This window comes from Melanotaenia boesemani, chromosome 14, assembly GCF_017639745.1.
Source record: "Melanotaenia boesemani isolate fMelBoe1 chromosome 14, fMelBoe1.pri, whole genome shotgun sequence".
NCBI classification, from domain to species: Eukaryota; Metazoa; Chordata; class Actinopteri; order Atheriniformes; family Melanotaeniidae; genus Melanotaenia; species Melanotaenia boesemani.
In genome coordinates, this window is record NC_055695.1 from 23,343,883 (window position 1) to 23,370,121 (window position 26,239).

General features: G+C 39.2%; 1 protein-coding gene across 3 annotated transcripts; it reads left to right on the plus strand.

The window, feature by feature from the left end:
* Positions 1–323: 323 nt before the first annotated feature.
* tcf3b (transcription factor 3b) lies at positions 324–26,220 on the plus strand. 3 transcript variants are annotated; one of them, XM_042007140.1, is made up of 21 exons: positions 324–875; positions 3,707–3,803; positions 5,637–5,709; positions 10,336–10,409; positions 11,062–11,134; positions 11,622–11,662; positions 11,882–12,014; positions 12,355–12,401; positions 18,051–18,150; positions 18,256–18,353; positions 18,932–19,025; positions 19,175–19,233; positions 19,341–19,416; positions 19,634–19,695; positions 19,892–20,089; positions 20,845–20,956; positions 21,131–21,278; positions 21,578–21,631; positions 22,258–22,493; positions 22,581–22,732; positions 22,818–26,220. In XM_042007140.1, exons 2-20 carry the CDS (start codon positions 3,729–3,731, stop codon positions 22,724–22,726), a joined length of 1,899 nt encoding a protein of 632 aa, XP_041863074.1. In that variant the 5' UTR covers positions 324–875; positions 3,707–3,728; the 3' UTR covers positions 22,727–22,732; positions 22,818–26,220. The 3 variants fall into 3 exon arrangements, with proteins under 3 accessions (XP_041863074.1, XP_041863075.1, XP_041863073.1); XM_042007139.1 differs by having other exon boundaries at positions 325–875; positions 18,253–18,353; XM_042007141.1 differs by lacking the exon at positions 21,578–21,631 and having other exon boundaries at positions 18,253–18,353.
* Positions 26,221–26,239: the final 19 nt, after the last annotated feature.

The window sequence follows — 26,239 nt, forward strand, 5'->3', positions numbered from 1 at the left end:
TAATCTGACAGCTGCTGCTGCTGTTGTTGTTTTCTAACGCCACCAAATATTAATTTTGCTCTTGGAAAATAAATTAAAAGAGGACACACAAACCCAAATAATAAAATGATGTCAGCGGGTATGTTGGAGCCCCCTCAGCCAGCCTCCCAGAGCACACAGGGAAAGTGAGCGTCACGATGAAGGCGGGTATAAATTGGATATCCTACTGCTTACTGGTTCTTATCACTGTCAATCAACCTTTTCTACTTTCCTATTGGTTTAGTTATTTCGCATTTATCGTGCCATCTCGCCAAGCTGCTGCTGTGTAATCGCAGGTAACTTTCTTACGGTAGCCTTCCGCAAGACGAGATAGTACTGCTAGCTCTCTTATATTTCGAGGATTACAGACACAGTACTCAATATTAAATGTCGTCAGTAAATATTTCTGTCGATTCGAACATCCAAAAGCGTTAAATCTATATATTTTCCTCAAGAAAAATACCTCGTCTCTCAAAGGCGTTTGAAATCGGACACCACTGGCGTTGAGGGCCTCACTTTAGTGCGGAGGGATACGTTGTTGCGTCTGACAATGTGGACGGAGGTGGTGAAGATGTCTACGAGAAGAATGAAATCATCTCAGTTGTAACAACAAAAACGGAAGACGCGAGATTAGTTACTATAATAGAATTGTTTGCACACAGACTTGTTACATTGAAGCCAACACGTGGGCGCTGCGTGAAAAGCAGGCTTCCCGGGACAAAAGGAAAACATCTACTGTGCTCCAATGCATTTCATGCACTGAGGTCGAAATTCTCTTGAAGTTTTATGTTTTTTTTCCCGTTGCGAGTCTCCGCTTTTCTTTTTACTGTTGGATATCGGACACTTGGAAAGGAGAGGTAAAAACACATGCTTACACTTCACGTTTCGGGGGAAGTTGCATGAACTCAGTCGGTTTCATTGACACCCATTTTGACGCCTGCAATTGTCGAAAAGTTTTTGGGAATGTGTGGTTAAAGCGGGGATGTAAGTTTTTGTCTGGTTTGAGGTGGCGAGCCAAGTGTGTGATGGTCTCCGCATCGACCACGGAGAGGAGGAAATTACTCCTTTGTTCTGCAAAAAAGGGGACTCCATTAACGTTAAATGTTAGTGCCGCCTAACAAGCCTCAGTTTGTTTTTCACTGTATGTCTCCGCCACAAGCTCGAGCCAGTAAGTCGAAATATTAAATCTTAACGTTGTGTAATGTTGGCGAGCATTTTAGCTAAACTTTGTGATGTGGAGCTACTTGTATTTTCCACACAAACGTCAAACTCTATAAAATCTCATCGATAGTTCTTTTAGCATTATTTTATGGAAGTGTCTGGCCACCAGCTAGACTTATTTTATTGCACATTTGGCAGGAAATTCCTCATGCTCCAACCCCCACCGTCTCCTCCGCAGAACTCCCTCATAATGCACTACTTGAACCCTAATAATGTGAGAAAGGCTGAGCTGAGAGTTTTCTGTTGAAGTTTTGAGCCTCACTCCTTTTTTTCCAGGGTCACGGCCGTTACAGTTGCTTTATTAACAGGAAAGACACAACTGCAGGTTATGTTTTTTGTTCGTCTTGAGGACGATGTCAACATAGTTCAAAACAAATGGGAGAAGGGTTTAGTTGTTAGCATTATCTTGGCTCTGGATGTGGCCTAGCGGTTTTGCTTCAAAAAGGAGGGGGGTTGCAAATGTACAGCCTATATCCTGCTGTCCGATATGTTTATTGGCCCTGTTTTTAACGGTTTGACCCAAACAGTTCTTATTTGGGCTGTTTCAGTGTTTTCTCTTTGCAAAACGTTTTAGCTTATCGTGTTTTGTTTTTTTTTTTTTGTTTTTTTTTTTAAATCAACAGTTGAAATTGCGTTTCCTTGCTGCTCTTGGTGCTGCAAGACAAGTGCTGATTATGGTTATTATTTTTCAAACTTTTTAATCATTTGATTAGAATTTACACAACATATAGACACAGTGTTAGGGTTTGAAAATGCATTTAAAAGCCATTCATAAAATTAGTTATCGTTTTGGTTTCTGAAATGCACGCCTTTATTATTTTTTAATGCCATGGTCACAACTGACACAGGAATCCAAACTTAAGTTTGCTCTCCTAAACATGTAGCTATGTAACATTAGGATTCAGGTGTAAGGCATCTGTCAGAACCATGGGTTGTTTTTACTGGAAATGTAGACTGTTTTTGTGGAGAATGACCTGTCTTCTCTGCCTTGTGTGGGGGTGACAAAGGCCCCCTAATCTGCTCCCTTGAAATATTGATCCAGCAGTAGCTGAAGATGCCATTTTGTTACATAAAGCTCCTCAGTGTGTGCTGCTCCATTTAACTCTTGGCTATGAAATTTGGGAATAGTATGTTTATGCTAGTGGTGTCCTTCATTGGCCATTTCATAAAGTTTGGGATAGGCTTGACAGTCATGTTTGTGGTCTATTTACAAATGGGGCCATGTGCCTTTTTCCCCCTCTTATCCAAAAGTTAAATTAGTTTGACTTGCCAATAGTTGACATGTAATATAATGTTTTTATCTTGGGATGTGATTGGTGTTATTTTCAAATATAATGAAGGATTTCTTGTCAGATTTGCCTTTAGTTTCAAATTAGCACTTTTCGTTCTTGACAGAAAAGTACATGCTTTGACTTTCCTTTGTGCTTTAAGACCTGCATGTTCACAAAGATGTGCATCCATTTTTTTTCTTTTTCCTATGGCATCAGTCTATGCTAGTTCTGAATTACAAAGAGGCTGTAAAAGCACACCACCTGTTGGTGTCCAAGTGCCTCTATTCTTCCACTTGCTCCCCTCACCACCAGCTCCCTGCTAGGCTTGCAAAGCCACTGCTTAGCATCAGAGAGCGGCCCCAGGCTTGCGCTGGAATGCAAAATACTGGATAAATCCAGTATTCATGCTCACTGTGTCTTTTGACAAGCTTCTTTCTGAGTTGACATATGGTAATTCGTTAATGACGTGTTTGCATACAGTCATTAGCTCTGCCTTTCACCTCCATTTCCTTGGGCTAACAATAGTCCCAATTATGTCTGTAATTGTAAGTGTTTTACATTCTCTTTTATGTAGCAATGATCGACATATGGTTGTGTTAGTTGCCAGGGTTGCATAAAATGAAAGACAATTTTTAAGTCATTACTTGTTGGTGATTTGACTAAAGGTATTCCATCAATTCAGGATGTGCTTTTCTCTGCCTGGATCACAAGGCAGTGTCTGAAGGGGAGAAATAGCATTTTCAAATAAACACATTTTTAGTGTGTTGTTTGGTAGTAATGTGCTGCCTTTTCCCCCCTCATTCATGATTCAGCATGATAGTAATTTGATCTCTATGTTGTAGCCAGCTGACAAGAGGTTTTCAATTTATCAAATACACACAATTTTGTTAATGTGTGTAGTTTTAAAAACAATAAAAACTAATTAGATTATAAGAAAGTTGCCTTTTCTAAAAATTAAAGAGAAATACAGACAATGCTGCTGCACCTCTGCATAGGTATATAATGGGAAAGAAGCTACTTTTTTACATTACTCTTGTTACGGGTTGAAATAAGAGTTGTGATATAGCAAAAATAGTTTCATGACTATCATCATCATCATATTTTTTATTCATTTATTTTTTTCCAAGGATACATAAAACTTCTCGTTGTTCTTACTAGTGCAATTAAAATCCTGTATTTGCAAATTTCTCTCATAGGGTTTATTAGAGACTGAAGGGTATGAACGAACAGCAGCAAAGAATGGCTGCAGTGGGAACTGACAAGGAACTCAGCGACCTCCTGGATTTCAGTGCGGTAAGAGTGTGGGAGAGCAGTCTGGGTGGTTCTGGGTGGCAGTGGTGCTGTAGGTGGGTGGCACTGGGAGAAATGCAGAGTGCAATACAGGTCTGTGTATGTGCAGGGGAAAGCTGGAGGTCTACAGAAGAGAGGCTGGGAAGGGGACAGGGAAAGAAGTTTGGGAAAGCTTTATTTTACAATCTGCAGAAGTTTTTTTTAATGTTAAAATTCCCAGGATGGAAAAGTAGTTCTCATTAAAATACTGTTATATCTCAGCGTGACAGGTGAAAATGAATTCAGGCTTCAAATATAGGTTACTCAATTATGTACACGACGCAGAGATGCAGGCATCAAGAAGGATGGTGTTGCTTTAGTCAACTAGTATCTAATATGAAATGTAGTTGGTGAATCAGGAAATGGTGGAAATAATGTCACCAGTTTGTCTTGTTAACAGGCTCTTAGGGGAAAATATAATACTACATGAACGGGGCTGAGCAGACAGCTTCTGTATTTGTTTTTGTCACATTTTTAGTCTTCAGAAACAAATTTTTCGAAGGTGCTTTCAGAGCTGTTCTCTTGACATTATCTACAAAGTGGATAGAAGTGTTCTGTTCAGTTTTTATTTACCCGCGTTTCATTTTGTTTTGAAGCTTTTGCAGCTTTATGCTGACATAATCACCTCATAGCCTTAGTGAAAATGTGTTGTCTATCCTCAATAAACTGAAAAGCGGGGATGGTGACATTTCCAGTGTTGGACTTTTATGTGTGGCTCAACAGGCAGTTCTGAACTGCTAATTAATACGTCAGTAGATTTAATGTTTCAAGAAAGATGACAAATTTCAGATTATTTTTACTAAGTTGTTGTTACAAGAATAATTTATGTAATGTCTGGGATTAACAGCTAGCCCCTTGATGATTTTTATTTTTTTATTTTTATTTTTTAGCAAAGCCTATATAGTGACTTACATAAAGAATTAAGCTGCTTTTGTTAATGTTTTATTCCACAGAAAACCTAACTATTGAAAGTTAAAAGCCTCCTACTGTAAAAGGGGGGTTTGTGGAAGTTGGACTGTTGAGTTTCTGTTAGAAGAGCTCACAGTGATCAGCTGCCAATTTTAGTCAGCAGATGTTCTGTTTAATTGATAACTGGGTGAGAAACTGTTGAACATTGTACTTATACATTTTACTCTCTTTATTTAAAGTTGTTTGGTCACAGAACAGCAGTCTTTGTTGGATGTGGAATAGAGTAAAATTAAAGATTGCAGTATACACAGTCAAATGTGTTTTTAAAGTAAAAATGGTGTCTCATTCGGTAGCAGTAGCTTGTGTATTTATTTAGAAAAAAAATGTAAGGTTTGTACAGCAGACGTTCTGTGTCAGTGAAAGATATCATAGCAGACATAGAGACCACACCATAGTGTCGTGGTAAAGCCCACAGTGGCTTGGTATTATCGCTGTTAGGTATAGTGTGCAGTTCTGCCTGTTAGATGTGTAAGATATGTCTCAATGGTTTGATTGCATAATACTTTGCATTTGTTTTAAGTTATCTTTGTGTTTGTAGTAAAAAAAATCATTATTTGTAATGTGATACTTTATATTATTCTGTCATTGTGAGGCTGGAAGTTGTCAACGGTGGTGTCAGTTGTGATATTAACCTTTTTATTTCTTTCTTTCTTTTTTTTAACCAGATTGTTTTAGTCTTTTTTTTTAGATTAATCCTGAACTGAAATGTCTGTCAGGAGTTAGTTCACACACAACTAAACGATGTGTGTTGTAATGTTAGTTAAAAGTGTAAAGTGTGCCGTCCTGTCTTTTTGTTTCTTATGGTATCCCTCTGCTTTTGTCTTCTAGATGTTTGCACCTCCAGTAGCCAATGGGAAAAACAGGACAATGACACTGGCCAGCACTCACTTTGGTGGATCAGGTAAGCTTTTAAGCTTTTATCTCAAAACAGTGTCCCAGCTTTGGATGACCTAAAGCAATATTGGTTATCAGCACTGTATTTCTTTTCTATTTAAATAAGGTAAAACAACATAAAAACACATGTGCTTCAAAAGCTGGGTCACAAAAATTAAAAGCTTTTTCCCCCTAAGCTTTGAGTTATCTGTCTTGTGTTGCTTAAGGCTTCACAGTTTGATTCCAAAACACATTTTCATAGTAGTTCATGCTGAAAGAATTTAGAAAATTCATGTATTTTCTAAATTACAGAACATCTTCTGGAGACATTTCTGTTGTTGAGCTGCTACTGTTTGCTTTATGCCTGTTTTATACATTTATTTAGTCTTAACTTCTTATTCTAAAGTGCAAAATAGCTGAAGTTAACACACTCAAGCACCTGAAGGCTTTAAGTGAGTGTTTCTCTCTTCCTGAAGGTTATTAGTAAGTCGTGTTACTTTCGTTCCTCTGTCACCCTGCCAACCTGGTGTGTGAAATTGAGTCACACTCCCCAGCCTTCCCCAGAGTGAGAACTTGGCCACTGAGGAACAAAGGCAAAGAAGGGGGCTTATGGACTTGAAACGACTCCCCCACCCTGAAGTGTAAAACACTCCTCCCCCAACGCTGCACAGGGCTCTTACCCCTACTGATCTGCAGGAAATGGCTTGAGTCTGAGACAATGTCCCTCACTCCTAGCTCACAGCCTCTTAAACTGGCCCAGCATGCAACGAGTGGGCAAAGTGGGAGAGATGGCTTGTTGAATAGAGGGATCAGTCTGTGGAAGGCTGGATTCTGTTTGTTTCTATTACAGCAGGCAATTACTAAGCAGTGAGGAGTTAATACATCCCCCTCCTCGTGTCCGAAAGTGTGGCCCTCGGTCATTGACACCCATTATAATGTGATACTTAAAGCTGTCAGCTTTAACTTTGGGGGTTCCTGCAGGTACTCTTTAATAGCTCTAGAGTCTAAATGCAAACACATGGGAGAGTCCAGCTAAAAAGTTTCTTATAGATTTGTTTCATGTCATAATGCTCATATTAAATTGAATTCTATTGCACAAAGGAGAGGACTTCTGGATGTATTTCTTAGATTAAATGGATCTGTATTATTTTTTTTGCCCTTTTTTTTCTTAGAAAACAAAAAGCTATGCCCAGAAATGTTTTGCTAACAAGACTATTGCTTCAGGCTAGAAAAAGTATTTATTTTTGCAATTATGACGATTAAAGAACAATGTCCATCTGTGACGTCATCTGGGCAGCTTGTATATTCAGGGACCCTGCAGCGCGGGAACGGTAGTGAGCAGCCCAGTGGCCCACCAGACCACCTCTATTCATCAACACAAAAGTGCTCAGAGGGGTGCTAATTGCATTAGGCGTCCTTCTCCCTTCCTCAGTGGCCAGAGTGTGCATGTGTTTGTGTGCGTGTGTTCGTGTGTGTGTGTGTGTGTGTGTGTGCGTGCGTGCGTACATGCGAATGGAAGAGTGTCATGTAGAATGAGGGGGAGAAGAGAGGAAAAGAGTATGGCAAGAAGTGTGGGATGTTTGAGAAGTAGGGGAGGCAGAGTGTGACGGTGTGTGGTGGGAGTTGGCCAAGCCCACAAGCCTTCAGGCAGGCGTCCCCTCTGTCACCTCTGCAGCTGCTGGCAACGTCTCCAACCCCCTTCACACACACATAAACACACAAATACATGGGATGTGACAAGCGCGCTTCCCATTGATCGCAACAAACACTGAATTTACACATGTGCTCTCCTTTGGTGGCTAACGTAATAGCTATGCTTTTTAACTTTTGCTTACTTAGTTTGCATTATTGTCATGTCATTCTCTGTGCATTAGTGAGCCCTTGTAGGAAAAACCAAGCCCTCAGAAAGAGGAAATCTGAAAGGCAAGTGGCTTCCTCCTTCAAATAAATTAGATATTTTCAGAGCCTGCAGCCGTGAGAAAGCTTTGTAGCTCAGAAAATAAATATTTTTCTGGGCTCTGGTTGTGAGACAGTATTTGTCTTGTCATGCGAGTACATTGACACAAGCCAAACTAAAATATAGATGGATGTAGAGAATGTTATATCAGTGCCAATCCCATGACTTTTACCATTTACTTGAATGTATAATCAGTAAATATTCATGGTATTTTGAAGTTTAAATATTGATTATATTTAACTGTTGCTTCAAATAATACTTTAGATTTAGGTCACAAGTTTTCACAGCCCATCATGTAATTAAGCTCTACCTACTTTACCCTTTTTGTAATAAAAATAACTGTTTATTAAACATTAGATCTTTAAGTTAATGAGTTATGGTACTTCAAGTTTCAAGTATCTTATAATGTTGAATTCTTTTCGTATAAACTTCCCTTAAGAGGGCACAGTGATATAATGGCTTTAGTAATAATTATTTAATTTAAATGCAGTGCTATTTAGCCACAAATGGTACTGCTGAATGTGGGGTACATTTTTTTTGTGATTTTAAATCATTGGAAACCACTTTACTGCCTCAAATAATGAACACAGGAGAAAACCGTTAATCTTTCAAGACTCTTTAGGAGGTGTGTTAGCACTGCTACGGAAGTATCACGGCATGCCACACGAGTTGCAGATATTTGCCGTATAAAAGCTCAGGGTTTTCTTAGTACATGTTGGACAGTTGGACAACGAATAATAAAAAGCTAAACTGTGAAATCAGAATAAAACAACCAAGTTTGGGATGATTGATTTGACCTAGAAATTTAAAAAGCAGATTCTGTGCTCTGGATGAAGAGCTGGGTGAATTATTTTTTTTTTGCCAGAACAATGGAATAAGCAGTGAATCTCTGACTTCTTTGAAAAGTGCATAACTTTCTTTTACAGTTAAAGCTTACATGGTTGTGCAAACGCAGCACCATTCTCTGCATATATATCTTTGAGATAATGGCATGTGTTGTATCCAATTTTAGGTAGGTTGTATTGGAGTCATGGGACAGACTTTATTTTACACTGTTATGGTATTTTGTAAGCTTTCAGTGATGGTGAACTTCAGTTTGATATGACATGTGACAAGAGATTAACAATAATAGGAAGATCTCGCTTAGCTGGAGCTCTCGTAGGCGTCAGCGTCACCTCCGCAGCTCTCCACCTTGTTTTAATTGCCTTTGAGTTAATTACTCCAGTAAGTGTGAAACAATGTTGTCAGACTTGCCCCGCACTGCCGTGCTTTCACTCTATTCTCTGCACCCCTGTTGGCCAAATGGAGGCATCATAGGTGAATGAGTAGTGCTTTGAAAATAGCTTTGAAGATGAAGTCACTTGTTTACCTCACGGCCCAACACAAGCATGTTATTAATGGAAATAATGTTAGTGTGTTGGTTACCCTGTTTTTAGTGTCAGTTACATTAGATACATTTTTTACTAGTATTTTAATTAGACTGGAACGTGAGCTAGAAGGTTGCAGCCTCATTATTGACATCTTTAGATATTTATCTTGATCATTTAGAATTACAGTAACTTCTCCTGTCGCCAAGCTTTAGCTGAGTTGTCTCTATACAAAATCTGTCATCTTTATTTAGCAGTGCGCTTGTCACCACAGTCCTGTGCCTCTGGATTTGGTTGACGGTGGTGCAGGGTTTTATTAGTGCTGTGGCTTTTCAGCAGGGCTGATCTTTTGAGGTCCCCTCTCCTCTCCGTTTGCCTGATTCTCCATGCCACTGGCATCAGCTCCATAGATCACGGCTGTCGCAGCGTGTGTAGGTGCTTGCACCGCTCTGTTAGTCTCATTGCTCATTCTCACTCGTCAGCCAGGCTGCTGATCTCACCCAGACCCCTCTCACTCCTGTTCCCCTCTCTCTCGTCTCCTTGCTTTCTCCTTCCACTCGCTCACTCTTTTGCTTTCTCACACACATTTTTTTAATTAGGCAAAAATCAAAGACAGAATATGAATATTCATAAGGAAGCTGCATTAATATGCACAATTATGCAAATCAGCATGCAATTAAGCCTTGTGTCTCCAGAGAGCCTGGATAGCATTAGTGCATTAGACAGGGAGAAGGGGATGATGGGGGTATTTTGGAGTTTTCTGCTCCAGCAGTCTTTGGCTGTGTTTTCTTTGTGCTACGCCATCAGTTCTTGCTCTACCTAAAGCATAAAGGTTCAGTTTTTTGGCTTAACACATTTTGTTTTAGTTTATTTGTTTGCGTCAGATTCATTGAGTGTAATTTATACATAGCTTAGATGACGGTTTTTACCGCATGGATTACATTAGGAAGGGAATGGTTCATTTTCTGCTATTCAGTTACCATAATGAACTCTAATGGGAACATTGCACAGCATTTCATACATGTTTTCCCCATTAAGGGTTTTACATTGCAATGTGCCTTGAAGAGAAACATCTTTGATCAATAATAACTCTCTCCTGGTTCATTGTGGCCTCTTTAGGAGGTTGAATGTTAAGCATATGATTCGATGACCAGTTTCCTTGACTACAGTATTAAAGAATTTCTACATATCTGCAGGAATACTCATATGTTCTCTTTTGGGTTTTGCTAATATCCTTTTTAGCATTCTCTTCAGCCTGCATTTTAATAACGTCTGCTTCTTTGGACCGACATACTGATCCTGCCTACATGTCATTCTTGCCTTTTTACAGCAATAGATGAGCGCAGTGGCTCTGGGTCTTGGGGCTCCACAGAACAGAATGGTCCCTCATTCAGCCAAGGACGGGTAAGATCTAAATACACATCCGCTTGTGCTCTTCACTTGCACTCGATTTTAAGTTTACAGATCTAAGAAGTAACGCCAGATGCCACAATATTGTCACACACACACACTCACATATTCATTTAATCACACCGCCAGAGCTGAAAACACACATCCTCTCTCCTCCAAACATCGCAACAGCTATGTGCTTTTTTTCCTGCCGTGAGCCATATTTGATTTGAAGTGGTAGTTTTTACTTTCTACCAAATAACCTTGGCCCAGGATCCTGAATTGGCAAGCACTCTCGTAGCTCAGAACCTCTGTTGAAGCCCAGCAGTAATTGCAGCTTCACATCCATCGTAACTGTCTTGGCACAACTCTGTGTAAATACAAGGAACAGGGGGTGAAATAGATGCAGAAAGCTTTGATTACCACAAGTTGATAATTAAGAAAGTCATTTTGAATCCCCTGAGCTGATGCAGATTTGTTTGGCATAGATCCTGTCAGTTAGAAAAGCAGAGGGAGGGTAACCACTAAGCCATATAGGAGAGCTGACAGGATGGAGATGGCTTGTGTAACATTTATGTGTGCAGGTGCAATTTTTTTTTTTTTTTTTTTTTTTTTTTTTTTTTTCTTTTAAAATTTTTTTTGTTTTTTTTTATTGTTGGTTCCACAGGGCTATGGAGAAGGATCCCACTTCAGTGAACATGAAGGCTTGTCTTCTCCATTCATCAGTTCAGGGATTGCTGGTATGTTTTTCAAATAACTTTTCTTTACATTACCATAAATGTTTGTTTTTCACCACTTGTTTGGTATGAGTATTTAAAATACTTGATTATTTTTACATGTGACATTCCTTTCAGTTTTAAAGCAGCCATGTTGATGATGGCTGATTTAACTGTTGTGTGTACTACGTTATGACCACATAATTGTTTTCTGGATTGCAAAATGTGTGTGTCTGTGTGCCTACATGCATGTGTATGCATGTGTCTGTGTTCATTCGTTGAATGTTGGGGATGTTAGGGCACTGAAGCAGAAACCCTCCCTAGGGTTTTGTCTGGCGGGCGGCTTTATGCAGCTGAGCGTACTGAAAAAGGGGAGGGCCTCTCTGGACTTTTTGTACTTTTGAAAACCTACTTTTCATTTGTATTAACACACCATTGCGTCTTAATGTGTGTTTACAGTCAGGGTTTCACTTGCACTAATGCTCAAACAACAATCACTTTCACCTTGCAGGTAAAAATGAGAGGCCGCCGTACCCTCCCTTTGGAAGCCAGGTATGTTGACTGTGCTCATGCCTTGCATTTCATTAGTTGGCTATACACATGGAGGCTAAATACAAGTAAAAGTGTCACTACAAAGGAAACTGTCTTTTCAGTTCTCTTTTCATACACTTTGAGTGACAGCCATTTGTGTTGCTTAAAAAAGAAGTTGTTGTTTATTGCCATGCATTCTCACATCTTTATTATTAAACCCATGTCTCTGTCTGTGTCTAGCCTGGTTTTCTTCCTAGTGACATAGCGATACCCAGCCCAGATGCCATGTCCCCCTCTGGTCTGAAATCTGGCTCTCAGTTTTATCCATCATACCCCAACAACCCCAGGAGAAGGCCGCCTGATGGAGGCTTAGGTAAAAGACATGGAACATGCATAATCTGCTGGTCGTTTTCTTTATTAATTAACTTGATTGTTCTTCACTAGTTCAGAAAAATGGTGCAACATGTCAGTCACAAATTAAGTACCCAAGTTGTGTCCTTTAAGGTGGTTCATATAGGTTATGTTGCCTCCCTCAAGTAATCAATGTTTTTCTGCAGAACAAAAATATATATGTAAATGCAAAACTGTAAAGTACAAACAGAGACTGCACCTAAACTGGCATAACATTTGTAAATAGGCCTTTGCCAGGTTTTTATTTGTAATTTTTAGCCTGTTTTTCACATTTCCTCTGTTTCTTTGTCGCCTGTACATAGACACCCAGCCAAAGAAGATTCGGAAACCCCCTGGCCTGCCGTCCTCGGTGAGAGCTTGTTTCTGCTCGTCTTCACAGCTCACAGCCAGTCCCCTCTCTACCTCTGTGTCTCTCTCTTTCATGCACACATGCACACTGCTTTCTCCACTCTGCTTGAGCAGTTTTGTGACAGACAGGGGTAAAGACCCACTGCTCAGTAAGACTCTCAGGGAGTTGACAGTTGGGCAACTCAGGCCCCAATAAACATCATGACTATGGTTGTCGCTACAGTCAAGTGGTCTCAAGTGATATTTGGGGTTGACTGTCATGTAGACAAGTAATTTAGTCGGATTTTGAGGTACTCTGTCAAGCCTGTAAACTTATCTTCTTTAGTGACTCAATTTGAATTATAAGTTGTGGGAGAACATTGTCGAAGAAGGTGTGTCGCTCATCATAAGGTGTGAATGTAGGTTATATGAAAGCCTGTGTTTCTTTTTGGTTTCTTTTTTCATCAAATTTTGTAAAAAGATACTAGAGACACACAATATTAGGAAAACATGATGTGGAGTTATTGCAGAATGAGATTTTAATGATTTCCACTAAGTAATCAAATGCTTTAATATATACTAATCTCAGGTGTATCAAACAATCTCAGGTGCATCCCACTACTGCACCTGTGCATGCCACTAAGTTGAAGATGATGCACCAAAAGCAGACCGCCTCTGGCTGGAATGCAGCCCCATTAATACACTTATGCTTGACCTATTTTAACTCAAAATATCTTTGCTGTTGATGTGATGTTAATCTGGCAAATAAAATTTTGAGATATTGTGCAGCCTTAAAGGATCTATGAGGTTTGGGGCCTCAAATATCTTTCATTTCTTCATTTTTATCATCCAGTCACTTGAGACTCTCAGGAAGTCATTTGGCAAACATATTTTTTCTTCTCAGATTTTCCTTTCTTTGAATAAAAATCTTAAGGTTTCTTTTTAAATTATTTTACAAAACTGTTTACAAGTAAATAATGGAGCAGCGTAGACCACCGCCCCTGAATTCAACAGTATGGCGTACCTTATATTGCAATTATTTAATGTAACTAGTGTTGCAATTTAGTCATCGTGCCCAGGGTGTCTAGCAGTTGATGTGAGGATGATGGCAGCTACACATAGCTAAATATATTAGTCACTGTTAGCTTCTGAATGTACAGTTTATGAATCTTTGTATTAGTTCAAAGGGACTATACAAATAAGTGAATATGGCTCTTGTCAATTCATAAATCACGGTCATAATCTAAGCTTGAATCTTGTGTACTGATGACTGGATTTAAAAAAGTCTTTTAAATCGATTTAAATTGAAGAATACGTTCTATTTTTCCGATAACGTGGCCCTACTCTTGCATGACTTACCAGGGCTTTGTGAAATCTTAACATAATATACACACAACTGCTTGCCTGTGTTGCCTTCATCTAAAATCAGCTTCTCATGCTGAGCTAATGTCAAATTCAGACGTTTTCATTCACTAGTGTGGATTACATTCACCTGTAAAGTATTTTGCAGCGTATTGCCGCTCACGTTAGCAGCTAATGCTAAGAATGCGGGCGCTACTATGTTCATCAACAGGAAGTTATGTCACCACGTACGTATGTATGTACTTTGAAATAAATCTGATATAGTCATTTAAAGTCACATTTCCTCTAGAACAGGTTTACACTTCGTCCTTTTATCAAAGAGTAAACAGTCTGTTGCTATTTATCTTATTTACATGACGGCATGTCATAGCTGCGCCTGCAGTAAGCACACAGACATATGCGCGCACACACAGGTGATCCCACTTCCATCAGAGGACAGAGTGCATGCATCAGAAAACGCGTTAACCAGCTGAAAATTGGACAAAAATACAAGAGTTTTCAAAATTCAGGTGAAGATGGAGGCATCTTGCTCCAGTGAGGAGCAGATGGAGTATTTCTCCCGCTCCAGTGTTACACCGATAGCGTCATGGTCATCACGGGAACTCACACAGCTGAACAAACTGAAAACACGTCATCGTAGGAGTTTCTGAGTCGTATTACGGCTTAAAATAGATCCAATATTTTTTGTAGTTTTATTAACATCAACACGTTATCTGAGATCTGAACTTTAAGAACATTTAGAGCGACTCCACTGAACTATTTTATTTATTTTTTCATCACAGCGTTTCTGGCTCTGAGTTTGAGAAAACGCTGTATTGTTATGGTAGTTCAGAAAGGCATGTAGATGTGTCAGATCATATTACAGTAATCTGATTACTCACAGATAAATGATGTTGATTGTCAAGTAAATGCACTCTGTTTTATGAAAATCATTATCTGAAAATGCCTTTAATATTCAAGGAAAATAAGTGGTGGTACACAATTAGCTGCAAATTAGTTTAGATCAAATTGAATCAGATTTAATGGAAATCGAGAAACTGTTTCAATACCATAGATCTTAGTTTGCTCTTAGGACTGTCTATGATGTAATATTTTCAACACAATACAAGCACATCTTGATATTTTCTGACTTAAATGGCTACAGCCATTAGCCAAACCAGTGCAAAGGTGGCAAACATGACAATTCAAAATTGATAGACTGTATAATAGTTCCCTGTGTTTATTGTTGCTATTCAGTCACAGATTTAATTTTTGATTTAGATGCACTAGAAGCACAGATTTGATGCTTTAATTACCACTGAAATGTTGCCATTGTACAAACATGATCTGTGAACCTTGTACAACTGTAGTTCTCTGATAATGTGAATGAACTCCAAGATTAACCCCCTATGGAAACTTTGCACTTCACACTTGTTGCTTCTGCATCTCACTAAATCTCCTGAGGTCTTGTTAGAGCATAAAGCCAGGAAATCACAACGAAAGCAAATCACTGGTCATTTATTGTCCTCTTTGCCTAAGATTTCAACCAAGTATAGATTTAGCAGATGGTGATAAAAGCTTAAAATGTTTAAATGCTATAAATGTTTGATTTTGCTAAATGTTTATTTGACCATTAGTAGTGTTTTCATTCTGTTGGTGTGCAGCACAGTTTTAAGTGATGGAACTACTAAAGCCGACTATTGATTGTGTTTTCATATTTGCTCTAGGGTCAGTATGGGCTCAGATTATAGCTGATCTTGATGAACTCTGGTTCGCCAACTGTCTAGTTTTGTTGGGAAAATGAAGCAGTCATTGTCTGCCGGCACTGCTGCTATCCTCCACCTGTGGGTGTTGTCATGTTGAAGTGGTCGCTGAAACTTGTTTGTAGACACGTCATCATAGTGGCTTCAAATCAGAGATGAGAGTAATCACTCTGTATAGCTAAAGCAATGTCTTTTCACTGTCTCAACCTCAGTCATTCCCCGCAGTGTGAACGATGCCTGTGTGGTTTTTGTGCGAATGATGAGACGTCTGTGTGTGAACCCCCCTCCCCCACCTCACCCATTCCTCCGCCTACGCTTCACCACATGATGGCCTGGGTGGGCCTCCCCCTGTGAGTGACCCAGTTGTGAGGCGCAATGCTTGTGAGGCCTCTTAGCCCCGTGTCTGAGCCCAGATTAATGACTGCCAGTGATGATCCTCTGGTCTTTCCTCGCTTCGCTCTTATCTTTACCAACCCATCAATTTATATTATTTTATCTACTTTTATTACTTCAGTCATGGTGTTCTAAATCAGGAAATTGACAAAAACTATCAGTAATCTAAACTTCGTTTCCTGTTTCCCCATAATCTGCCTGATTTATGTGTCCCACTGATACCTGTGTACAACATTTTTGCCTAGTGAACCCTCAGCTTCACTTACATGCTACAAACTGAAGAACCTGCATGGGCTTTTTTTCTGTCCCATAGTTGTCCAATAGACTACCCGCAAACCTTTGTGGTTGAATATAAGTGCATGGAGGTTAGTTTGATGTTAATCTTCATCTGCCCCCCCTTGCCGCCTCCACAGCACGTTTTTCTAGTGTAGAGACCTTTACACGGTCATAACCTGAATTACATTAAACCCCTATTAGTTGAGGATTTTACCCTAGAAATCCCATTCTTTCTGAGAATACAATTATCCTGCAGCACTAGTCATTGTGTAGTTCTGTGTTCCCATCTTGAGCAGCACGACATTGTTCCCTGTGAAAGAACAACTCAAAGCCTATTGTTAAATGAAGCCATCTCCATCATGTTTTCCCCTGAATTAACCGTGATCATTTTAAATCCCCTGTTTCCTTCACACTCCCCTGGCCATATCAAGCTTTGTTTAAGTCATTTAGATTACCTTCTCCTGTCCCCCTCAACACCCCTTATCTCTCTACCCATTTCATATATCATCAGGGCCTTCATTTTTCCCCCCTCAATCCTCCCCCTCTTGCCCCTTTACCACCCCCTACCCACTGCAATCTCTCCCTCTTTCTGCCTCTCTTTCCGTCTCTCTTGCTGACTGGATCCCAGCCCCCATCTCTCCCTCTCCTAGTTCCCTCTCCTCAGCCCAGCTGCCTGTGGAGTTGGATGCGGTCCAGGAACAGGCAGATGGCTCTGTAATTAGAAGTGCATCTCTCCATTCCCTTTCCACTTCTCCCTGTTAAATCAAATTACAGAAAAAATCCCTTTTCTGGATTAGCATTCTTTGCAGCATAGCCTCCATTCTCTCTCTTCCTCTATCTGCCATGTAGTACAGAGGAAAGGAGGAAAAGGAGGAGTGAGTGGAGCATGATGGTGTCTGGAAACTGAGGGTTTCTTATGTTTATCTTCAGGCTGTGTATTTTGAGGCCACTTATTCCAGTTTTGTCACCAGTATTTTTAAGGGATGTTTGAACTCTTGTTTCTTGTGTAGAATTTAATCAGAGCTCTCAAAGTTTCAGTCTTGTTGATGCCATATCAAATGTGATGGTGCTTGTTTAAGGACATTGCTATTGGATTGTGCATGAATGGGTGTGTTGGCTCACTGAATGCATGGTATGTGTGCGTGCTGATACTGAGCATGTTATAGGGAGGGGCTGCAGGCCAGGCAGTGCGATGTCACTGGGGTCCTAGGAGCTAGAGGAAGTGCTCACTGTGCACTGGGATTCAAGCCGTCGCTGTGCCCAGCATGCCATGGCCACTGTGTTCTCCTCTACTGGCGAGGAGCTGGTCTTCCTCCTCCACTACCAGCAGACTCCCTCTTGCCATCTTGTGGTCACTTGAAGTTGGTGTAATTAAATGGTTTTTCACAGATAACTAAAATATGGTGGATAAATGGGTGAGCAGATGTTGACGTTCTACTTCATTCCTCATTATTTTGGGTGTATATTATGTTTTTTTTAAACCTAAGAGTTATACACTATCAGGGTTGCTGTTGAAACTATGTACTTGCTATAACTTAGGCTCTCCCCTTGATTTAATCAAAACATGAACATGGGATATCAGTAGGAGTCTTTTTGTCTGGTACTGGGACATTGGTAGAAGATCAGTGGGCTTCCATGGAGCAGACTTGCTTCGATGCATGCAAATGTTGGCTTGATTTGGGATCTGGATCATCTGGAGGCTGGCTTAATTTAATTGGCTCTTTGTTGTTTCCCTTTGGCCTATTCCTGGGCACACTTTTCTAATTGGTGCAGAACATTTTCCTGGTGACAGATCCCCCTGGTGTCAGGGAGTCTTGGTGTTCATGTAGTTAGGTGTGTGTTTATATTAGCTATTGTAAAAATATTGATTAAACTGTTTGTTGCCTGTGTTTGTTCAGGTATATGCTTCCACGTCCGGTGATGAGTTTACCAGTGACAATAGAGGATACCCTGGTGCTAAACCTGGTGCAGTTTACCCAGGCTCTTTCTACATGCAAGGTAACCTCAAAGAAAATCATGTGAATGATTATGTTCCATAATATTTTTTTGTTAAGCATTTTTTTTTCTTAATATTTTTAACTGTGGTTCCTTTTTCCCTAGAAGACCCCTGGTCATCTTCTGGCTACTCTACCATGCTTGGCAACTCCCCTCACATTGGACAGCCAGGCTCTTTTCCTGCAATCAACCCACAGGACAGAATGGTGGGTTGAAACAGCCTGAAACCAATCTTCATTTTTCAGTTTTTGGTCATTTTCTTTAACCAGTTTCACATGATTTTTTAGCATGACATAATCTGTCATGAAGAAAAAAATGCTGTATTCGATGATGCATTATTTTGAATGTGCTGCAGTTGTGGAAATTTCTGTAGTGAATTTTTACAGAGAAAAGACAACCCACGGAGATCTCTTTTTATAAATGTATATCTTACAAGAAAGATCCGGCAGTCATAAAGTAAACTATCTGACAGTTCTTCAGAACGAGAGATGAAGACTGCAGATGTGTGGAGTAATTTATACACATACATGGTACATATGGATGAGAGAGGAATGTGAGAAAATCACAGAAAATAATTGGGAGTAGGAGTAGAAGACGATGCGCCTTGGCTCCGACAGGTAAAACTGAATGGAATAACTAATGGAATAGCTCCATTATGCAACACTTGTCTCGATGTTTGGTGCTTCATTATTATGTTATTTGACTTCTTTCTTTTTCTTTTTTCCTTATGATGTAACTTCCATCCCTTTTCCAGGAGCATTACACCTTTCCTCTCTCCCCACAGAACTATCCTCTGCATGGCAGCGAAGTCAACGGCTTCCACTCAGCCTCCACAACCTACAGCCACACACCCACCATCAACGGAGAAGGCATCATGGGTAAGGACCCTTTTTAATGGTCCTCATTAGAAAATTATTTGCAAGCATCTCTCACTGTTTCAACTTTTGCAGCCATTTGTTTCATTTTATTTTTCTATAGAATATTTTATCAGGTCATCTGATTCACATTGTATATTTTGCCTCTGCAGCCAACCGAGGCACCACAGCGAGCAGTTCAGGAGATGAGATTGGGAAGGCTCTTGCCTCTGTAAGTTTTTTTTTCAGTTTGTTGGGTTATTATTGTAATTGTTCTTCATTGAAAATGACAGCAAAAAGCTTTTCTCCTTTTAAAGATGCAATTTGTTCTAATTTCAGATTTACCCATCGGACCACAACAGTAATAATTTCCCTTCAGCTCCTTCTACTCCTGGATCTCCTCAGGCCATTGCAGGTACAGTTCAGTCCTCATATAGTGTAAAAAAAGTAAGAGTTATACCATTTCAGTGTGAAGTAGGAAGAATTTGAATTTGGGATATGAAATTTAATCGGTTGTTTATTGGAAATTATCTTGTACATTCTTAATATTCATCACAAAAATGTGTCTCCAGCTCCATCTGCTGTAAATTTAAAATTTAGCACTCAACACAATGCATTATTTCTCCCTGCAGGAGCTCAGTCTCAGTGGCAAAGACCCACCACACCCAACTATGAAGGGCAACCACATGCACTGGTAGGTTACGATTTTCCTGCTACATCAGAGCTTATTTGAATATCAAAGTTCATAACAATAATTTATTCTCCAGGCCTTTGTGTGATGGTGCCTATTTTTTACTGTTGTATGCCCAACAATAAATAAATATACTTTAAGTAAATATTTTGGTTGGACTTTTTTATGTTGATATATCAATGTATATGTACTTCTATAGCAGGGGAAAATGGAGGACCGCTTGGAAGAGGCTATTCATGTGCTTCGTAACCATGCTGTGGGTCAGAGCCCTGCTTTAGAGGGTGCTCACTCTGACATGCACAACCTGCTGTCGTCAGTACACAATGGCAGCCTTGGAGGCCTCTCTCCAGGTTTCCCCAACACCAGCCTTGCCCTCAGTAATAGACATCCTGCCATGGTAAGTCACTTGAGCTTTCTTTTGTGTTTGTGCGGTACATTGTGTATCACAAAGCAAACAAGTATTCATATTACTTCTTTACAAGGAGCTTTGTAATTTGTCAGTAAATAAATGTTCAGACGCTCAGCCATTTCTAAAGGACTCTTTATAAATTTTTAATAAACATGCCTTAAATGACCCATGAAGTAGGATTTGTGATAGAAGATCTTTTAGTTTACAATTAGGATTTTTTGTGTCTCCTCAAATTACCCATTTGAATTAACTCTGTTCTTCAAATTGAATTAAACTGAACAAATAATACAATTAATATTAACTAAATATTAATTAAACAATAATCCCAATTGGTGTAGTTTGTATTGATGACCTAAATCAATAAATGTGTGGATGCTTTAGATAAATGGATACATTTTAAATAAATGACATGAATAAATTTGGAAAAAAAAATTCTTAGTGACATTAATTGGGATTTTACTTCACAAGGAAGAAATTGCTGCCATCTGCTGACCAAAAATGATAGAAAACATAAGATCTAGAAGTTAAATCAGTTTGACAAAAATATTCCAGAACAACTTGAGTGCTTTGTTACAGTCGTAATTATTTTAATTCATTTTCATCCTTTTATGTTCTTGTGGATTTTCTTTTCAGTCTCACAGGTTACTTGTCTGCAGTGTTTATTAACACAATTCATAAGGAGAACCATTAGTTTGTCCTTCATGTCCTTCATGATTCATGCTATTCCTCTCCACTTTGATCAGCAGGGAAGTAAACATGAGGAACCCACGGGTCTTCCTCCCAGCAGCACTCTCCTGCATGGTCATCATGCATCCGGACCCACACCGTCAGTTGGCCAGCCAGAAGGCTTTACAAGTAAGTTTGCTTGTTTTTATTTGTAGATCATTTCAGTCTTTTATTTGTGCTGTAAAGGTACTAAAGTATACCTTTTTCTATCACAGTTCACCTCTACATATGTACTGGCTTGTTTTGAATTTGGTTTCCACTCCTTAGGTCTGTAATGTCTTTAAATTAAATGTTTATCTTTAGGTCTCCCTGGTGGATTGGCCCGCTCCACACACTCCTCCAGCAGCTCAGACATTAAAAGAGAAGATAAAGAGGATGACGAAAACTCATCTGTTGCAGACAAGTCTGAGGAGGAAAAGAAAGACTCCAAGGTAGCACGCAATCGAACAAGGTAATGTAATATTCAATTGCTCAATTGTATTCATTTTTATTACTAAGCTAAAATAATGTTCTCATCCAGATTATATCATTCCACTACATTGAAGACTGTCATGTTACTAAGAATATAAAGAGAGCCATTTAATTCAATAAGTATCCATTTTAAGGCTCCAGATGTCAGCAGCTGCTCACTTAATATAAAAACTGCAGCTCTTAGGTGTCACTTCTTTCCTGTATTTCCCACTGATTGTACAGGTAATGTTAGGTGTTTAACTATGTCAAAAACCCCTTCCCTTCATGTCACGTTTACAGAAAGGAGGTGTTGACCCTCCCGATGTTCTCTGGCCTATCAGACCAGAAAGATGAGTAAGTTTCTCCAAAAGGGAATCAGTTTGTAGTGCTTTCTGGGCTCTTATCGGGCATCACTCAAAGCATGTTCTTTGAGCTGGTGGCTAAAGTTTGACCTTTGATTGGCAGATTAATTTTGATATATTTTGAACCTGTTAAATGATCATTCACTGTTTGATAATAAATGTGCTGAAGTGTTTTTTTTTACATTTAATATTGAAATGTTTTGGTCTCTATAATTACATAGAAGTGAATTAATAGTTGTAAGGTCACATTACAATATTAAATGATACAACAAAGAAAAAGATTTAGGAACTAAAGATTAGTGGGCAGTAAGGTGATGGCTGATCCATCACCCACACAGACACACAGAGCAAAAAGAATACTACCAAAAGTGAGCTCATCCAAGTTGATCTAGTGGTCGTCAGAAGTGGAGATGCTGCTTCTTGGATGGATCCATTATCACCTATAACACACTAAACTTTTCAAAGATCTCACTTTGAATGCATTATTTTGATACAGAGGTGCAGGTTTGTCACCACATGGTTGCATGAACATGCCTGTGTGACGTTTGCGTTTATTTTATTTTTTGTCTTTAATTTTCTTGCTTATAATTTCACCACTTTGTTTCTGTTTGTAACTAGTCAGGACAATGAAGACGATGAGGACCTTCCCCCTGAGGTGAAGATGGAGCGTGAGAGGGAGCGGCGAGTGGCTAACAATGCCCGTGAACGCCTCAGAGTACGGGACATCAATGAGGCGTTTAAGGAGCTTGGGAGGATGTGTCAGCTGCACCTCAGCCATGACAAACCTCAGACCAAACTTCTCATCCTTCACCAAGCAGTCAACGTCATCCTCAATTTAGAACAACAAGTCAGAGGTAAGTCTGCTGACAGAATGTTGACTATGGGAAGCACAGTTTTATCAGTCTCTGAGTTTTTGCCCTTTTTTGGTTTTCTTTTGTCAGAGCGCAACCTTAACCCCAAGGCAGCATGTTTAAAACGACGTGAGGAAGAGAAGGTGTCTGGGGTGGTGGGAGAAACACCCATGCAGCTCTCAGGAGGCCACCCCAGCATGGGAGGAGATGGCCACAATCCAGTTGGCCACATGTAACACCAGGTGGGCTTTAAAGTCACAGTGCAACAGATTTGTTGAATTCATGTTGAGGTACAGCTGCATAATGCTTGTGGTCCTTCTTTTTCAGAGGTCTGGCGGTGTTTCCCTGGCTGTCAGAGGATGTGGCCTTAACCAATTTCTTCCACCCATTATTCTCAGTGTGTGTGTGTATATGTGGACATGTCTGTGTATTGTCCGTTTGAGTTTCAAGATGCACATTCACACACTGGTACACACATACATACTGCCAAAACTGACACAGCCCGTTTGTCGCACTCCCAACCATGACTACAAACTCAAATGTGAAGAACTTTTTTTTTTTTTTGCTTTGTTTTATACATGTAATATTTTTATTTTGATTTTGGTTTCCACCTTTTGATTTAACACCAGAGTACTTTTTGTCCTGCCACATTTTGGGACTACACACACTGCCAAGAGGTGCTCTGGTGGAGGGGTGGGGGGAGGAGACCTAAACAAACACAAATTTAATCAAGGATTTGTGCCTAATTGTTACATGTTTTCTATTTGACATTTAAGCAAATTGCTTTACATGCGAGGAACATTTGTGAGGGATTGCTTATGTGTATGAGCAATTAATTTTAATGTATGTCATTCCCAGCGTGATGGTACAGTCTTACATATGTTATGTAACCAAGCCCATAGTTGAATTGTCAAAATTCAGTAACTTTTCCTTTTGCTTGTGGACGATGGTTGGAAAGGTCATTATTAGTTTTGACAGTTCAAATGCAGCTTGCCTGAAAGACGGGAACTCTGACCCAGAGCCAGTCTCTGCCTCAGGCCTGGTCTCATCCCACAAGGCATCTGGAGACTTGGAATCAAAGACTTCTTCCTTGAAAGTTATGGATTATCCAAGTGGGTAGAATTTGTCAACAAAACAAAATTGTTCTTCCTTTTTGTTGACCTAGAATTCTAGTGTTACTCCAGGGGTTCCTTGTTATACAGCCAGGTTTTTTTTTTACTGCTTTATGTACTAAAGCATACATGGACAAGACAAAGCACAGTTGTATAGATTTAGGCTGGAAGTTAAGTGTTGACTTGTATTGCATTTGAGTCCCTGAAAGTCTTTGTATAAAAGCCATTTGAATCACTTGTAAGTGATCAGCACCACTTAGTGCTGTTACTTTCTTGAAATGGTTTACTGACAGTGCCAGCAGACTTAACAGCTAGAGTCTTTCCCTTTTGTTGATGCTCTGTGAAAGACAAAAATCTGGGTTCCTTTTAATGCAGGGATCTTATCAGCCACAGTTGTTAAAACAGATTAGCCTTTATGTTATTGAGGCTTTCTTTTCCTAAATGAGCATTCCCACTGAATTACAGCCCCTCACCTTCCTCCTGAGCAAGTGTGTTCTCACCTTTCTTACTGAGAGAAGCGTGATGTGTAAATTCACTTCATACATTATTCTGTTTCATTTTTCAAAATTAAATATATATATAAATATATATTTTTTGTTAGTCTATACATTGTAGATTTTTTTACATAAATGGCAATATTAGTTTGAAGTTTAGAGTGTATTGTAGATGAGCTGTATAAGGGAATATTTGACACTTAAATCATGTTTAAAAGTTAATTCAGAATTGAACTGGGATGACTGAGGAAAAGGATCAACAGATAACATCCTTTTTTTATTCCAGTTTTAGACGTGATGTGCACCATCAGCCACCCAGATGGACTCTGTCTTTCCATTTGGGACAGACTTTTGTGCCACAGCCCTGTTGAGGTGCTCCTACGTCAGCAGGGAGGCACTTACAATAGATGTGGGGAGGTATTTTTGTCTATCAGTAATTATGCAACTGGTTTTGAATGTAGCTACCATACAAACGTGGATCGCCTTCATTTTCAAAGTTGTGTTCCTGGGGTTTTGTCAGCTCAGCGTAATAAGTTTCATTTAATATTTTTCTTATGTCTGCCCTCAAGTCAAATGGCTCTCGGTGTGCAGCTCAGTCGGGTTTCCTGCATACTCATTTTGGAGGCAAATTCCTGTATTTGGGTTTAAGGTAATGGATAATATGGAGAACAAAACAGTGTTATTGTGATGTTATTCCCAAGTCAAGTTGTGAATGGTTTCTTTTATCAACATGTTTTCAGAAGTGGGAGGTAGAACATTTTGTGTGTTTTAATTTCTACAAAAAAAAAAAAAAAAAAAAAAAAAGACGAAGAAAAAGACCTATACAAATCAATAGTGTGGCCTTTTCATTCTCAAGACTTAAGATGTCATGATGGGAGAGTGATGCCTTATCAGTGCCTGAACTTGTATTTTTCATTTATGACAGTTTTTTTTTTTTTTTTTTTTTTTTTGGGTGAACCATATCATTTCATTTATCATGGAGATTAAAGAGGTACTTGTTCATTCCCCAACCCTCCCTTCTCCTAATGTTTTTTTTTTTTTTTTCAATTTTGAGGAAGTTTAAATGGAATAAAGAGATTTTCTTTCAGTGTACCTAGTTAAATAAATAAATGTTGCATAGATCTTGTTAAGTTCTTTACCCCCTCCCCCAATCTTTTTTTTTTTTTCTCAACTGGATAATATTGTCCAAACTGCTGTTTTAATTAAGGTCATGGTCACGGGTCCAGTTCTGTCTTTAGTATAATTGCTAAATTGCTTGACATGATAGGGTTCGGGAAAGGCTGCTTTTGGCTCTTATTGACCGTCTTTGATGCACATGAATATGTTTCAGTTTATGTTGCTTCAGTTTCAGTGTAGGAGTGAGTATTATTTCCCACACTAGCTGGAACTTCAGACTTGGAGCATTTGTGTATATATCAGAGCACAAGCCCTTTGCTGCAGTGACTTTCACTATAGTGATTAGTTATAATTGTCAGGCCTGACTTTCAAACATCCTGCTCTTCGGTAGCATTAAAAGTGACTTTTTTTGGGGGAGGGGGTGAAGTTCTAATCAGTTATTTCAAAACTTATCTGAAATTTTGTCTATTTCAAAATCTGTGAGTGTACCGAATTATGCTGGTTTGTTGTAAGGGAAATCACACTAGGTATCATTTTGTGTTCTATGGACATTAGTGTACAAATGACAAATTACATATTTGCATTTTATTTCTTTATCCAAGTCTGGCAGACACAGGAGCTTGTAGAGTTTTCATTTGACGGACTTTGACTTGAGTAATAGAAAGCAGTGATTAAAATCTTGCTTTCAGTTTTTATTTTCTTTTTTCATATTTCTGTTGAACTAAAAAGATGTGACCACTGAGTGTTAAATACAGACGCAGTTGCAGAGCTTGTCATCTTGGGGTGAGGACCATGTTGACTCATCCAGGGTCCTCATAGTGCCTCACTAAATCTGTCACGTATATAAACGTATATAAATATATATAGTTGAGAACTGTCCTGTACATAACAGTAATGTAGCAATAAATGTGCCATTTTTAATAACAGATTATACCTTTTCCAATGTCTGGCTTTTGAATATTGTATACATTAAAAGCAAAATAAAAGAAACCATTGTTATAAAGGGTTTATTGTAGTGCGGAAAATG

What these genes read in the sequence shown, in the direction of transcription:
- tcf3b (XM_042007139.1), top strand. Translation starts at nt 3,729, where the DNA reads ATGAACGAACAGCAGCAAAGAATGGCTGCAGTGGGAACTGACAAGGAA. An exon ending in TTGGGAAGGCTCTTGCCTCT is followed by an intron (nt 19,234 to 19,340) that starts GTAAGTTTTTTT and finishes TTCTAATTTCAG; the next exon opens with ATTTACCCATCGGACCACAA. An exon ending in CTATCAGACCAGAAAGATGA is followed by an intron (nt 21,632 to 22,257) that starts GTAAGTTTCTCC and finishes GTTTGTAACTAG; the next exon opens with TCAGGACAATGAAGACGATG.